At 35.9% G+C, this 17,885-nt stretch overlaps 1 protein-coding gene across 3 annotated transcripts in view; it reads left to right on the top strand.

The window, feature by feature from the left end:
- Positions 1–17,575, top strand: part of LOC127859048 (solute carrier organic anion transporter family member 4C1-like) — a 45,938-nt gene extending 28,363 nt beyond the window's left edge. For all 3 annotated transcript variants that reach the window (XM_052396449.1, XM_052396451.1, XM_052396450.1), the window contains exons 7-13: positions 7,019–7,140; positions 8,217–8,480; positions 8,969–9,167; positions 11,201–11,354; positions 13,375–13,547; positions 14,275–14,339; positions 15,791–17,575. In XM_052396449.1, coding sequence (XP_052252409.1) covers positions 7,019–7,140; positions 8,217–8,480; positions 8,969–9,167; positions 11,201–11,354; positions 13,375–13,547; positions 14,275–14,339; positions 15,791–16,170 — 1,357 coding nt within the window. In that variant the 3' untranslated portion in view covers positions 16,171–17,575. The remainder of the gene's footprint in view (positions 1–7,018; positions 7,141–8,216; positions 8,481–8,968; positions 9,168–11,200; positions 11,355–13,374; positions 13,548–14,274; positions 14,340–15,790) is intronic.
- The last annotated feature ends 310 nt before the right edge of the window (positions 17,576–17,885 follow it).

The following is a 17,885-nucleotide window of genomic DNA, read 5'->3' as shown; positions in this document are numbered from 1 at the left end:
AATAGCTTTACTATATCTGAAGCGAATGTATTACTCAGACTTTGTGAATATTTAAGGACTGTATATAGGCACATCTCTTTGCTGTCTCGTCTTGTATATGTTTTATTTTACTTGTGATTGTTATAACACAATATTGTTTGTTTGTTTTTTGTTCTTTTTTGAAGATTATTTTTATATGGATCTACAGTTTTTCGAGTTCAATTTAAATATGAAATGTTTTATGAAGTGAAACATTACAAGATAAATAAGATATTTTTGGAGATGAGGAATAGAATTGTGTGTATGCATGTTATGATAAGAGGAGTCAAACACACACACACTCACACACGCACACGCGCACAAGACGCATACACGCTAAAACTGTTTTGTAGCATACATAGACACATCTTCTTATAATTTGCCATAATGGCTGTCTAAACTTTTGTTCTCGTGTTTTAGACGACCAAACAGGGGCAGCTTTAAATAAATACACAAGGTTAAATAATGCTTTTTCTGTAACTGTTTGGCAATCTAGCTTCCACTAGGGGGCTAAAATTAACGGGACTGTTCTTAGATATTAAGTTCAGCACACTTGCACATAAGAACACGGACACAAAAGCATACACACGCACATACACATGCACACACACACGCACGCACGCACGCACGCACAAACGCACGCGCACACACATACTCGCTCTAATTAGTTTATTTAGTTTAGTCCGAGTGTATTAGTTCATATGTTTATTGAATGTGTCTGTTATACAATTTTTGTATATATATATATTTTTTATGGCAAAACCCTTCCCTTTTTGTTATTGTAAACAGTTTTATTTATCATGTGTACCTGTTGCTTTTCGGGATGTAACCAAAACTTTTATTTTAAGGGTCGAGTTACAAATACTTATAACACAGTGTCGTTGAAAAGATGAGAACGACGAATACATTTTTTTTTTAAATGACAGTCGAAATATGTAGTTATAACACAAAAGGGTTAGCATCATCAGCAAAACGTACCATTATGTTTCAATGGCTTAAGGAAAACAAATTTAAAATATGCTTTCTTCAAGAACTACACTGTAACGCAGATGTAGATAACACACCTTGGGGTAATCAATGGGGAGGAGACCTTTTCTTGAGCGGAAATAGTTCTAACTCTCTAGGCATTGGCATTTTTATCAAGAAAGATTTAGACTTTAAATATAACATTTTAGAATATGAGGAAATTATAATAGGCAGGCTACAATTATTGAAAATAGAAATACAAGGGAAACTAATTGTTTTGTTTAATATTTATGGTCCAAACACGGATAATACGGATTTTTTTAACACTTTGGATATACATATACAGAAATATAATGATCATTCACTAATCCTTGGTGGGGATTTTAACACTGTTATTAACTATAAGTTAGATAAACTAAACGGTCGATCAGATACAAATAAAAAATGTAACGAAAAAATAAAAGAAATAATAGAAAACAATGACCTATGTGATATATGGCGTTTAAAAAATCCACATAAAAAAGTTTACACATGGCATTCAAACACTCGACCGCCTATATTTTGTCGCTTAGATTATTTTTTAATATCTCAGGACATTGTAAATTGTCTCGCAGATTGCAACATTTCCACAGGGTTCAAATCGGACCACTCAATAATATCAATTAAATTAAATCTACATGTATATTGCAGAGGTCCAGGATACTTTAAAATAAATAATTCATATTTATTGGAACAAGAATATCAAAGTTGTATCCGGGCGTCTATATCGGAAATCGCAAACATCAATCGCGAAGCTAATCCAAATACTTTGTGGGAAATAATTAAAGGAAGCATTCGAGACGAGACAATTAAATATGCCAGCAAAATAAATAAGAAGAAAAAGGAACAGGAAGAAACACTTAAATCGAAAATTACAGAGCTAGAACAACAACTAATAATAAATAGCAATGATTTAGATAAATGCAAACAACTGATCGACTCAAAAAGTGAATTAAATAATCTAATTGAAAATAATATAAAAGGAATACTGCTACGAGCTAAGGCACAGTGGATTGAAGGCTCCGAAAAAAACACAAAATATTTTGCAAATCTGGAAAAAAAACGAGCAGAAGCCAAAAGTATACAACAACTCAAAACTAAAAATAATAGCATAATACAAGACCAAAAAGACATACTAAATCACACAGCAAACTTTTATAAAGATCTTTATAAAAAGGACACCAATATAGAAAAAAACAATTATGAACGTTTCTTTACGAATATAGGCAATAAGATAAGTCCAGAACAAACGCAAAATGAACAAAAGTATCTATCACAGCATGAATGCGCTAAAGCATTGTTAGACATGAAGAACAATAAAAGTCCAGGATCTGATGGTATCTCTGCAGAATTTTATAAAATATTTTGGACAGATATTAAGGAATATGTTGTTAATTCTCTTAATTACTCTTTAGACACAAATAACCTTACAGAACTGCAAAAACAAAGCATAATTACTTTACTACCCAAGACCGGAAAAGACACCCTTTTGATCGATAACTGGAGGCCTGTCTCACTTCTTAATGTGGATTACAAAATAGCTACAAAAGCCATTGCCAATCGCATAAAACCTTTCTTAAATCACATAATTAGTACAAACCAAACCGGCTTTATCAAAGGGAGGTACATTGGCGAAAATGTAAGACTTTTACAAGAAATTATTGAACGAATTGATGAATCTAACGAAACCGGCCTAATATTTTTTTCTGATTTTAATAAAGCCTTCGACAGTCTTGATCATGAATTTATGTTTAAATGCCTGCGCCATTTCGGTTTTAGCGAACACACTTTACAGTGGGTTAAGTTATTCTATAAAGATGCAACATCGCGTGTTACAAATAATGGACATTTTTCGGAGTTTTTCTGTATCAAAAGAGGGGTGAGGCAAGGATGTCCTTTATCGCCGTACCTTTTTATTATCTGCATTGAATTAATGTCGATAGACATAGAACTTAACACAGAAGTAAAAGGAATAAAAATTAATAATGTAGAACTAAAACAGTCACTTTTTGCTGATGACGCTTCTTTCATACTAGACGGTTCTCGTACATCGTTCGAAACATTAATAAAAATCATAGAAGATTTTGCAGAAATATCCGGACTTACATTAAACAGACAGAAATGTAAAATACTTAAAATAGGGGCATTCAAAAATAACCCAATCGAGTTTTGCAAACATAAACAATTCATTTGGAACTCTAAACACGCCTCAACTTTAGGGATAGAATTTAGTAACGAACCAACAGAAATAATGTTATTAAATTTTCCTGAAAAAATTCATGCTTTTGAAACTTGTTTGAATAAATGGAAACGGTGGAAACTATCGTTAATTGGAAAAATCACAGTTTTAAAAAACTTTGCAATACCCAAGCTTGTATATCCATTTACAGTTTTACCAAATCCATCCCAAGAAATCATTTCAAAAATAAATACACTATGTTTCAAATTTCTGTGGGATGAAAAACCTGATAAAATTGCCAGAAAGCAGATCATACAAGATTATGCCGATGGTGGTTTAAAAATGTTAGACATTGACCTATTCTTAACATCCCTCAAAGCCAGTTGGGTGAAAAGATTTATATTTCAACCCGACTCAAAACTGATTAGAATATATACCAATATGCTAAACAACTATGGAGGAATGTTAATTTTCAAATCAAATTACCATGAAAAAGATGTTAGAGACCTTAACATCAAATCCGAATTCTTAAAAAACATCCTCTGTGGATGGCTCAGTGTCTCATTAGAAAAAAATGAAATCCCAATACAAAAGCAAATTATCTGGAATAATACATTTATAAAAAACGAAAATAAAACTTTTTTTATTAAAACATGGTTCGAAAGAGGTATTCAATATATTGAACATATATATGATTTTAGAAAAAGAGAATTTTACAGTTTCCAAGATATAGTAATTCTTTATGAAATAGATAAAGCAGATTTTATAAAATACCATCAAATTGTCAAAAGCATACCCGTCGATTGGAAAAATAAACTAAAAGTAAACGATATCATTTATACCACCCCGGAATACATGCTTAACAAAATAACAGAACATACAAAAGCTTGCAAACTAGTTTATAAATCTCTTTTACTAAAACACAAACCTGAAAAGTTCAAACAATTTGACAAATGGAAAGACACGCTTAATAATCCAGAAATTAATCAAAGAACTATCTTCAGTCAATCAGTTAAATTAACTATTGACACCAAACTTAGAAATTTCCAATATAAATATCTCATGCACATTTTACCAAACAACACTTACCTACATAAATGCAATCTTGTTCCGTCAACCTTATGCGATTTTTGTAATATGTACTCAGAAACGAATATTCATGTATTCTGGGATTGTCATCTCATTCAAAAATTTTGGATGGATATCAAAAACTTTATTGACAACAAATCAAACAGGTTAGAAAACATTGAACTAAATTTTGCAAAAATATCATTCTGTAATTTCACCATAGCTGACTCCAAAAATGCACACGTTATAAACTCCGTAATATTATTGGCTAAATACTTTATCTTTAAATGCAAACAGGAAAAAGCAACACCGCAAATAGATGCTTTTGTATCTTTTTTTAATAATCGAATTAAACTCGAGGAATTAATAGCGACAACACAAAATAAATTACATATATTTTATACTCACTGGACATTTGTAACATAGGTACACCTACCCAAAAGCAACATACACTTTCCTTTTTTTTTAATTTTTAGTTTGTTTTTTTTTCTATCCATATATTTATGTAACTTTGTGATTCTATTCCATGTTGGTGAAACTTAAAACATATTTATTCACACCAACCATAGTCTTCACTGATGCTTTGTATCATAATTATATCGAGAAAAATGTGAAACAAATATATTAAAAACTATGTATTTCATACAGTATATGTTCTGAAATTATGTAATAAAAATATTACGATGGAAATAAAAAATGGAATAACAAAAAAAAAAAAAAAAAAAAAAAAAAAAAAAAAAAAAAGTTCGAAAATGGGCCATTCCGGGCCTAAAACTAGGTCACGGGGTCACTTAGTGCGTTTTTTAACATTCAGCATGGTGTCCGCTCTCTAATTCAAGTAGTTTACATCCGATCTTCACCAAACTTGGTCAGAAGTTTTATGGAGATGATCTTAAGGCCAAGTTAGAACATGGGCCTGTCTGGGTCAAAAACTAGGTCAAGGGGTCACTTAGTGCGTTTTAAAAATTGAGCATGGTCTCCGCTGTTTTTTGTGAAGACGACATGCAAAATATTATGTGTCAATGCGGCATGTGCGGGTATTCGTCACGTCTGTTCTGTGACAATGCTCTAGTTTTGTTTGTGGGTAGCTAACATCAGAGTGCATAATTAACGGGGTTTTCAGGGGTGTACACACGGGCTGGGCAGAATGTAAACACACCGTTAAGAACTTTATTTTTGCAAATATCTCAGGTTATTGAAATTCATTTGCAAAATATTTAGTGCATGAAAGACCTTTTCTTGCAGTTTGTGCTGATATCTTAACACATGTATGCCTAGCGTCTAGGAAGAAGGCCTTGGCAAACAGCGTAGACCCAGATGAAAGCCGCATGATGCGGCGTCTCATCAGGGTCTGTGCTGTTTGCTTAAAGGACTTTCTGTAAGAAATATTCTAAATATAGAAATAAATTTACTAGACATACCTAATTTTGGACATAAATTGATCCAATTTAGAAGGATGGGAGAGTCCACTAGGCATAAATGGGTTAAGGTATAGGAATACATCCTCCAATACGTGTGAAATCGGTGACAAATGTTCACGTTGTGGAAAACCGTATAAATAAATGCAGTGCACATAGAATTTTTGAACAAGAACACATTCTTATTAAATAAAGTAATTATGATGTATTTCACATTGCCATAGGCAGCATAAAATCTGTCTTCTATGCGCTAGTTGAAATTCTAATGAAAAATTGTTTTAAGAAGTTATTAAAAAAATCCCCACTTACCGGTTCCCACATACCGGTAGTCACGTGATCCTGTACACTGACAAAGACCTACGATGGGATTGCAGTTTGGGCCGATTGGATCAAGCTCATTGTTACTATACATAGAAAAACGGTTGCCGATGAATTGCTCGAGTTTTTATGAAGGTTCAGTTTTGTAAGTTTGTTGGTAGCTTAAATGCAGACCATGCTTTCAAATTAAATTATTAGAATTTAATACAACTTAATCCATTGATAAAAGTTGAAAATCTTGTTGCTTGTTTAGTTTACATCACTTGTTCTACATTTTTACATTTTAAGCTTAACGTTAACATATAACAGAGAACTTTTACAGACATTCAACTTTAAATATGTCTTTGTGGTCATAATATGAGGTGACAGACAGGAAATTTGCATTATGCTGTCAAAGGGGACTAATAATGATGTGCTCTGTCCATGGTCAGCTGTAGGTACATGTAGTAGATATGCATAATGAACTAAATACCATCACAATCGCCCTATGCATATTTATTGTCAGAATTAAATACATTTGTATGCCCCGAAGGTTGGCAAATAGTTTTTGAATTGTCCGTCAGTTCGTCTGTCCGTCCGTCCGTCAGTCATCCCGTCCGTCCGTCCAAAAACTTTAACATTGGTCATAGGTTTTGCAATATTGAAGATAGCAACTTGATATTTGGCAAGCATTTGTATCTCATCGAGCTGCACATTTTGAGTGGTGAAAGGTCAAGGTCAAAATTCTCCTTCAAGGTCAAAGGTCAAATATATGGCTTCAGAGTGGCGCAGAAGGGGGCATTGTGTTTCTGACAAACACATCTATTGCTCTTGATTAGTTTAGCAAGTGAAACGTTCAGACACTAATACCGCCATTAATCAAAGTTAACAAAATTGTTTTAATTAAAACTAATCGGCTAGTAACGATCAATTTACCCTTTAGTTGTGTCTCCATCAAAATCTTTATTTGAACGCATTTTTTGTTAGAACTCTTAACTACTCATACATGTCGTCATTTCCGGTCTGGTGTCAGTATCAACATTGACAAGACTGACCCAAGGTGGGTGGGAGCGTGGTGGCTGGCCTTCTTTATCACCATGACAACATTCTGGCTGATCGTGGTGCCGTTGTCACTGTACGGCTCAGAACTGCCAAGTAAGGCGGAGATTCGTCAATAATATTATATGAGCCTTGCTGAGGGAAAACGGGGTTTAATTCATTGTTCGTCCCAGATTCGCCTGTGCAGTTAACACTTTCTTCTTATGGGCGACACTTTCCGCCTTAACAAGATTTTCGCTATAAAAATGACTCAGTTTAAATGGAAAATACCATTAAAGCGGAAAGTGTCGTCCCTCAATAGCTTGTGCAGACTACACTGGCTAATCTGGAACGACACTTTAAGCACATGCATTAAGCCCCATTTTCACAGAGCGCGGAATGTTGATCGGTCCACTGTTGCTTCTGACATCGTATGCACGGAGTTGTCCTCTGGCAAACAAGAACACATCGGAAAGAATGTTCGGAACCTGTAATATATATATGTTATGGTTAACAATGAGATTATAACAAATTAAGTTGGGTCATATTAACCCAGTTAAGCCTAGCGTCTAGAAAAAAGGCCTTGGCAAACATCGTAGACCCAGATGAGACGCCGCATCATGCGGCGTCTCATCAGGGTCTGCGCTGTTTGCTTAAAGGAATGTCTGTAAGAAATATTCTAAATATAGACATCCCTAATTTTGGAAATAAATTGATCCAATTTAGAAGGATGGGAGAGTCCACCAGGCATAAATGGGTTAAATAAAAAATAAGCTTTATCGTTGTTTATCTGGACATGATATGTTTATGAAAGAATAAGACAAACAGTAAACGTTTAGGAATCGGTTTTTATACTGAAGACTGTTTTGATAACTATTATTTTAAAAAATAAAAAAATGAAATCTAAACCCATTTATGCCTAGCGTCTAGAAAAAAAGGCCTTGGCAAACAGCGAAGACCCCGATGAGACGCCGCATGATGCGGCGTCTTATCAGGGTCTGCGCTGTTTTCTTAAAAGAATTTCTGTAAGAAATATTCTTAATATAGAAATAAATATACTGGACATTCCTAAATTTGGAAATAAATTGATCCAATTAAGTAGGATGGGAGAGTCCACTAGGCATAAATGGGTTAAGTAGCAATATAAGAAGTGAGTTAATGTGTTAGTTATATTGCACTTTTTTCATTTCTAGGTTCACAGGCGATAAGAGCAACTCGGATTTCCCAGATGCACAACGGAGAACACGATGCGTCTGGCGGCCATGGCAAAAACAAAAGGCTGCCAATCAAAATGTTCCCCAAAGTCATGTGCTCATTGCTAAGGAACGCTCCTTTTGTGTTCACGATGTTGGCCGGAGCCACCGAAGGCGTTCTAACATCCGGCTTTGCGACATTCGTGCCAAAGTATATTCAGAATAAGTTCGGTGTAACGTCAAGTTTAGCCGCATTATACACAGGTAAATTATACGATCGCGTGATGTATTTTGTGTTATGTGTTCCGGAGATACTGCAATATGTAATGTTTCGATATTTGTTTTTGCATGATAGTGTGTTTATGCATAATAAAGTTATTGGATAACCTAAACTTTATTTTTTTTAATAGTATAAGTTATGGATTTTGATTTTTTACAACAAATACAATGTACTGTAAATAATTTTTCATCGTATTATACAGTCGACCATGTCTTTTCCTTAGTTATTTTGTCCTAAATGTACAATGTTAGGTGCAGTATGAAAACTGAATTGTTTCAATAAATATGTTTGCCTCTATACACAATCCGTCAACAAAACATGTTAAAATTGCGTTTAACGAGGTTCACTAAAATTGTTTCGGTTAAGTTAATTGCTTAGAGATCAGTTGGAAACTAAAGACAACTACGTTGTTAATTTTATAAAAATGTTAAACTTTAAGTTTCCTCCATACTGGTCTGCTTGTTTGACGCAGGTGCCGCTGCAGTACCCGGTGCAGCCGGTGGCATGTTCCTGGGAGGCTTTATCTGTAATCGATTAAAGCTTAAGGTTCGCGGCATGTTCAAGTTCTCCGTGATCACGTGCCTGCTCACCCTCGTCTCCATCAACATCATGTGGATCAGCTGTGAGGAGAGGCCGTTTGCAGGGGTCAACAGGGGCTACTACAATGCAAGGTGAGACGCCGGTGCGTATTCACGTACATATTCTTAGACATAACAATAAAGAATAGTCTTAGACTATTGGATTCTACTTGACCCATTTATGCCTAATGGACTCTCCCATCCTTATACATCGGATGTTTGCCAATGCCTTTTTTCTAGACGCTAGGCATAAATGGGTTAAGGAAGCACGAAACTCACATTATTTAGTATTCCAATATTCAAATCCCTACAACAAAAAACGAACTACGTAAAACCAAACTGATTCCTTTATGGCGTATATTGTCGCGCTTGTTATAAAACGAAAAAAGAAACTTATTCCATTACTCATATTTCGTATCAATCGTAATATTAAGAAAACAAACAAATTCGTTGAATTTATATCCCCCTCCATTATACTTCAGGACACAAGACATGGCTCCGGACACACCAAAAAAGCATTTTTTGAAAATGCAAAGGGTCATAACTCCGTTATTATCCAATGGTGTACAATGCCATTTGGCGTGCATCATCCTCTTATCTATATATATACTCATACCAAGTTTCAATGAAATCTGCCAAAGCACTTCCAAGATATGGCTCCGGACACAAAAGTGCCGGACGGACGGAAGGACGGACGGACGGACAACGCCAAAACAATATCCCTCCGCCTATGGCGGGGTGTAATAAATCTTTGAAAATTGAAGTTAAGAGTGTGTTCCAGTATATCGTTTATGATTTGATCAAACGGTAAACGAAACACGTGTGGAGCTACTGTCTATGGGGTTAACTATTGAGTGACTGTTCGCGCGCATTTCAAACCCTAAGGTACGAAAATACCATTGCAAATATGTCAACATGACACCGTTATTGCAGACCTAAGCTATTGTGTGAAAACGTATCTCTGTATGGGGGTAGGGGCGGAACAACAATATTCTTTTTATAATCATTTTTATTGAACTTAAAATATCTATATGATCATCACGCCTCTATTTCCAGCTAATGTTTACTCATGGTCGCGTACAAACATTGTTATCATTTTATCGAACTACGTCGAATAATCTTTTAACTTTTTTCTATCTTTATAAGCTATGCAAAGCTTGTTTCTGTAAAGAAACAAGCGCTCGATAGAAAGGTGAAGTGCAGCTATGTTTGTATTAACATAATATGCCATCAACATACATCTTGATAACTAGAGCCGAAACAAACGTGTAGCGTAACCAAAACATCGCCTACAAATTTTCAAGTTTATAAAGCTTACAATAATAAAATTATATAAATTGTAACATTCGCCAAAGTTTCTGTGCAGAGTTTCCCCGATTTGACCATAAGTTTAAAACCTATTTATTTTAGCTCGATTGCATCGAAAGCCTAAGGCTGATTTTAAAAGCTCTCGAGTCCGTTTTTTATGGTATGTATTAATGTCGTGAAAGGTTTCGATTAACGCGATTTTTTTCATGTTTTAAATCACTTTTGGACGGAATCGAGAAAATGTGTTTAGATCAAACATGGTGCCCTTGGAAAAGATACATTTTATTGTGACATATGCTAGTAAATAATTGTAAACATTGTAAACGGAAACACAGACTTATTCAAAATTTCCCAGTTATTGATATTGAAACGAAAACTAAATAGGGAAATAAGTTTTTTTATTTTGTTTTATAATAAGCAAAACAAAACACGAATCAGGAATCAAGTAATTACTGAGTGGTATTGTTTACTTTCCTAGTGACAACTCATTGGGTTTAAATGAAGTCAAAATGATTTTCTGTCTATATCTGTTTTCAGCAAATAAACAACGCTATGGAGCTAAGATGCTTAGCATTTAAACATTGAGTATCTTGTTAGAATATTTATTTTGTGATATCCTGAGTCATCTACATTAAGTTTGTCTACAATAAAAACAATTGTTTAATTAGGTCACCCACATGAAGTACAAACTCTGGTTACATCAAAGTTGAAACACCAAGTTGCTTACATTTCCTGTGAATTTCATTCATTAGAGAAAACAGTTTCGGCGCAAAACCAAACGCCGTATTTGCACCACTCATTTTTCACGCGCATTTCAGTGGAGGTTCCAAGGACGAAGTAGTATCCAATTGCAATAGAGAATGTGGTTGCTCGACGCGTTACTACAAGCCCGTGTGCGCACAGGAAGTGCAGTACTTCACCGCGTGCCACGCCGGATGTGAGTCCGAGTCCAAGGGCAAAGACGGAAGCCTTGTAAGCTGAGTTCTTTATCTTATTACTTCTTTTAACACTTGAGAAATTAACATTTGTATTTTATCTTGTTATCTCATATTCGCTGTTTATGAGCCAGTATTAACTTTTTATGTTCTGTTTAATAGGGATTTAACATGCATGCAATAAAAGAACAAACAGTTTTTTTAGTCCGATAGCTTTTGAAATATTGAACATAGCAACTTGATATTTGGCATGCATGTGTATCTAATGGAGCTGCACATTTTGAGTGGTGAAAGGTCAAGGTCATCCTTCAAGGTCAAAGGCAAAAAAAGCGGCGCATTAGGGGGCATTGTGTTTCTGACAAACACATCTCTTGTTAATTACAAGGTATTGCGTTCCGCTAGATTCTTTAACGTTTTGATCGTTTCACGGCTCTGGGGCGTCACTTTCACGATTGTTTTTGCTGAATCATAAGCGTACAATACAATAATTTTCAATCGCACGTTTACGCGAAAACCTTTACATTTGGTGATAACCCTATGCCCGGCGTCCGAAATCGTGCTGTTTGCTGTATACTATATGCGGTGGGGATCGTCAACATTGTTTTATCCTTACCAATCTTGATGAAACTTTATAAAAAAAGTATCATTGGCCAATAAGTAAGCCGAGATCAACTATGGGTCACGTTCGTTCAAAAACAAGGTCACCAGTTCGAAAAGTCTTGTTACTACTCGACAGACCAATGTAAAGCTTAGTCTTGATACAGCGTGTTCTTCTTTACAATATTTAAGCCGAGTTCGAATGTAGGTGACGTGCGTTCAAAATGTAGGTCAACAGGGTAAATCTTAAAATAACTTAGCTTAAAAAAGCTTATGTAGCATGTGAGACAGCTCATATAAATATTGAATCTAGGATTTTTGCAGTTACTACCCCTTGACCGTAATGGTATTCACTTTTGTTTAGTGAAATCTTGTTTATTTTTTGGTTGGAATTGTTCAAAGAGAGTTGATGAATTGTTTACCCCCCCCCCCACCCCACCCATTCGAAGAAGAGGGAAAATAGAGGTCGAATTGATCGTCTTTACGCCATTAATGGCATTGTTTTATTTCTCAGCCAGAAGATTGCCATAACTTTGACACGTATTGATGAATTTAAAAATGCACCGTAAAGGTCAGGATCACATTTACTAGTTAAAGTTAAAATGTTCCCATAAAACAGCTTAACACTTTCTGTTTCAGCCATACCTTTGTAATATAGTTTAGGTCTGATATGACTTTGCGCAAAAGTAGGATGATGTGTTGCATGTTACAACCGTTTCCCGACCTCAAAGGTCAAGTACATAAGTAGTGGTAAATAATATTTAAAATTCTTGTTTCAGCCATACTTTTACGACATATTTATTTGTAAAATATCTGAATTTTTTATAAGACGGGCTTTTTTTTCTCTCTGCCCCAAAGCTAAAGGCCAAACATCAAAGATCAATTTTGGGCATAATACAGTTTATCCGGACTTTAAGGTTGTTGTTGAAATGCTATTTTAAGATAACTTTCCGCTTTTGACAACCATAGGGCATTGCGTGTGTAAAACCTTTCTCCCTTCCTCAGAAAAATAGTCACATTTAAAGGTGTTGGGTCAGATTTGGCTGTGGAACAGCTTGCCCAGGCCGTCACTGTTTCATCATCATTCAATTTTAAGACAGTTTACCATAACCAACTATCATTAACGAGTTTCGCATGTATCACCTGTCTCATAACCTAAAAGGTCAAGGTCGCAATTAGAGGTCAAAAGTTAAAATAAGCCATAAACGGATTTATTTAACGTAAGCGTACGTTTGAGGCAAAAGTGCTATGTAAGGGGCATTCATGCCCTGTTAAAACATGTCAGTTTCATTCATGTCTATCCTATTGTTCAATAACTAAGTTCATACCTTTTGTCAGGTCAAGTCGTCGATATTTTGTGTCCTTGAACTCTGGCGAGCGCTCAAGAAACATAACGAAACCCTCGTTCGTGTATTTGTTAAATGTAGCCACCACAACTCATGCCATCTCACGTGTTCCAGATCTACGGAAATTGCTCGTGCATAGCGCCGGACCCCGTCACCAACGCGACACTCGCGACCGAGGGCACGTGCGCCTCCGGTTGCTCGATGATGTACCTGTTCATCGTGCTTTTCTTCATCACTATCCTGCTTACGTTCCTGCCTTCCACGCCGAGCGATTCCGCAACGCTGAGGTAGTGTTGTCAAATTGCATGTCGATTTTGAAGAAAAAGCTCTATAAAACATTGGCATTTTTTTAGTTCTCGTTGGTCCCTATTAGAAACCGCCCCGAACCCACACGGCCAACGGCCATTGGAAAACCCCTCGCACACACTCAACCCATCCGAGGTCTCTCTGCACATGCTTATCAGGGACAACACTTTCCTCTTTTATTGTTCTTTTTTATTTAAAGCAAATCTAGGCGGAATCTGTTGTCCATGATTAGCCTGTGCGGACTGCACACTTTTCACACATGCATTAAGGTCCGTTTTTCAAATACCAGGCTCATTTATTTCTAGGATTTGGATCCTCAAATAAAAATACTAAAATATATAAATCTTTTTTTTTAATAACTCCACCGTGAAACGTCTGTATATTCAATCAAAGACCCGTTTTTACTAAAATTATAATTGACACTGAACATCAATTTTACTCGACAACTAAAAAGTCATTTCATGTGATATCGATTTAAGTTTTGGTTGTACTGCAAATATCGTTTAATAACATTGATGTAATATTGCTTGTTATGAAGATGCCCCAAATTATTGTCAGTTTTCATCGATATTTTTTGGCATTGGGGTCTGTTTGTCGACACTACGAAACAAAAACAAGATCAGTGACAACTAAAAATGTCAATATTAAATTCTTTTGAAAATCAATGTCAGTATCTTTTATGTACACGAGGTTTGGCTGTGCTTGCAGGTGTATTCACGAAGATCACCGGACGTTCAGCATGGGGCTCAAGTGGATGTTCATCCGGCTCCTCGGTACGTCCACGTTTTTTTATCATACCACCGCATTGATATCTGCCTGATATAACGTTGCCTGATTGTTTTATATCATGGTCAACAGGAAGTTCTTATATAAGTCATGTATGGAGGATGGTCATATAACTCGGAATCAACTATAAAGTAATATTTTTTAGTAAAATCGAATCAGATACAACAAAACAAGCAATTTGATACCAAGATGTAATATATTTTAAACACAAAATGCAACACAAATCGCAAAAAAGCATTTGTTTACAAGTATTAAGTGCGCTGCTCATGACGTCATTATTAACACGTCAAACGACAAAAGTTATATTCTTTTCCGCTTAAAACGCAACTTTTTAGCGAATTTTCATTATTTCTTTAAAATCATGGACGTAGAGGTATGACAAACAGAAAAACAGGTTACGGTCTGATCTTTTTGTAATATATCAGGCTCGGCACGAATAAAATAACGGCTCGGCAAGCCTCGCTGTTATATTATTCTAAGCCTTGCCTGATATATTACAAAAAGATCAAGCAGTGACCTGTTATTCTCTATATACAACATCCGTGCCGAGGATTTGTTTAAACCTTTTTATTTTAACTCCATTGCAACGAAAGCCGAAGGCGCATTGGAACGCTATTTTGAACGTTTTTTTGGGTACAACCAGTACTTGTTGTGTTTAGGGGAGATCTAAACAAAATCGCTACTACTGTGGGGATCGAACCCGTGACCGCCCGGTCGCAAGGCGGACACCACATCAACTACGCCGCGGAGACTTCCATTCGCGGAGGTTTAACTCATTTATGCCTAGCGTCTAGAAAAAAGGCAATGGAAAACATCGTAGACCCAGAATGGGAATACATTGATCCAATTTAAAAGGATGGAAGAGTCCACTAGGCATAAATGGGTTAACTGGTTCTGAGCATAGCTTAAATCAAATCGCTGACAGACCTTGCGAATTATAGTGATTACCTATTAAATTGTTTTAATCGATATTATTAGTAACTATATTCTTGCCTCTCCATTACTGGTATCAAATGTTAACGATATAAATCTTCATAGACGGTTGAACTTCGTTTGCCTGTGTCATTCGTGAAACGTAACCGCTTCGAAGAGTTTGCTCATTGCAGGTGTTTGGGTTGGAGTCTGCGTCAAACTAAGAACGTGTTTAGTATAATTTACAAGTTATATTCTGATGTCCATTATAAATGCCAGCAGAAAACAACACTACTTGTCAATAGCAATTTTGTGTGATCAAACCATACTAACCAGTTTATATTTGGGGTAACCTAATATTTTCTATTTCTTTTTGAAAAGAGAGAAAACTGATTTTTCGGTTGAAAAAAATAATGTGCATGTATATGCATGTGTGTGTTTTGCATCAAGTGTATAGCTATTAACACAGTCTATCAAAACCGTGTCTGTATGCATCTGTTTATGTTAAATGTGTTTCCTATTGAAGGCACGGTTCCCGGCCCTGTAATATTCGGTGCTGTGACAGACACTGCCTGCGTTGTGTGGCAAGAAGAATGTGGGAAACCAACGTCCTGCTGGATTTACGACAACAGTGTAGTTAGCCGCAACTACTTTTTGATAGCACTGGTAGCAAAAGGATTATCCATGCTTTCCTTTGCACTGGCATATTTCTTGTATAAACCGCCGCCAGAGGCTCTTGCACAGCACGAACTCAGTGCGCATGCCCACGACGGCTCGAAACCGGAAATGAGCTTTGTTAACGGATCATTCCGCGCGGGCGAATTTGAGGTCGGTGTTCTCGAAACCGAGGCGACACATAATGGACCCACTGGCGGAGCAAGTCAGGAAAAAACCACCAATTTGTGATTCACTCTTACAGGGTTAATATGCTCTACAAAAATGGCAAAATTTTCAGTGCACTTTTTTTCTACGATGAGCACAAAGGCTAGTGACATTGTCACAGACATTCAATACATTTTATCCATTTATACGATGTCCACAAAAAACTGTCATTGAGCATGTTCACACAATAACCATTTATTTTTCACAAATCTTTACGTTTTATCGATTGATTGTTTTCGTTTGATTGTTACAAATTGTTGATTGGCTGTTAGCTGCTCTCTTTTCCGCTGCATACACAAACATCGCCATTGTTACAAATTGCTTAATCTCATGGATATAATTTTTAGCGAGGCTGTTTTCGGAGAAAACCCGAGGTATTGTCATAGCCTGCTCGTCGTCCGCCGTCCGCCTTCCGCCGGCGTCGTGCTAAAACCTTTACATTGGCTCTAAAATCAAAGTGCTTCCACCTACAACTTTGAAACTTCATATATAGATACACCTTGATGAGTTCTACACGCCACACACATTTTGTGTCACTAGGTCAAAGGTCAAGGTCACTGTGACCTCTAAAAAAATAATCTGACAAGCTTTCGCAGCCGAGCTTGGCACCCGTTATGCGGTGCTCTTGTTCAAAATCATTTTTGCTTTGTTGATGCTCGTTTTAATAAAACATGGAAGATTGTTATAGCATTCCCCTAATCATTAAATGTCTATACGACGATAGGTTTTTACTTAAGAACGCACGGGTTTTGTTTTGTTTTCGATTTCCACACTTCTTTCATAAGTCCATAAAATTAACATAACCCGTACGTGTTTGAATGTGTCATGTTTACTTGCTGATAATACGTTTGTCTTTTGCTGCCATATATACACTGAACATGTTCATATTTAACTAGGTGCTGATACACTGGTAATTGTTTATTGCGTTGCATACTAAGTTTATTGTCCCATATGTCTGATTCCATCTTTGCTTGCTATTAACTACCTCGAACAAGAACAGTGTCATTATCGCAAATCGTTTGCACGCTATAAGTCATTTACTACCGTTATCATATGTTGTATTCAATTATCATAGTCATTTGCAAATATGAGTATCATAGTCATTTGCAAATATGAGTATCATAGTCGTTTGCAAATATGAGTATCATAGTCGTTTGCAAATATGAGTATCATAGTCGTTTGCAAATATGAGTATCATAGTCGTTTGCAAATATGAGTATCATAGTAAATATGAATATCATAGTCGTTTGAAAATATGAGTATCATAGTCATTTGCAAATATGAGTATCATAGTCGTTTGCAAATATGAGTATCATAGTCGTTTGCAAATATGAGTATCATAGTCGTTTGCAAATATGAGTATCATAGTCGTTTGCAAATATGAGCATCATAGTCGTTTGCAAATATGAGTATCATAGTCGTTTGCAAATATGAGTATCATAGTCGTTTGCAAATATGATATTACTACGATGAACGATGAGAAAGAAAAACTTGAAACTTAGTTTAAGGCTTTAAATCTCATAAAACTTAAATATATTAGTGTAAAATATGCATTTTTCTTTAAGATCTGAGAATAGAAACTTAAATCCTATGGCATATATCAACCCACAATTAGAAGCCAGGTGTTCTAAACGTGTTCACTTTAAGCGACGGCGTTTCCTTTGGTTGTTCTGTCACGAATCATGTCTGGTCTAAACTTCGCAATACATCGAAGGCTTTCGACAGGTCTACCAATACAT

Source organism: Dreissena polymorpha, chromosome 14 (genome assembly GCF_020536995.1).
Source record: "Dreissena polymorpha isolate Duluth1 chromosome 14, UMN_Dpol_1.0, whole genome shotgun sequence".
NCBI classification, from domain to species: domain Eukaryota; kingdom Metazoa; phylum Mollusca; class Bivalvia; order Myida; family Dreissenidae; genus Dreissena; species Dreissena polymorpha.
Note: the sequence above shows the minus strand (reverse complement) of the source record. Positions and strands in the feature narration are given on the sequence as shown.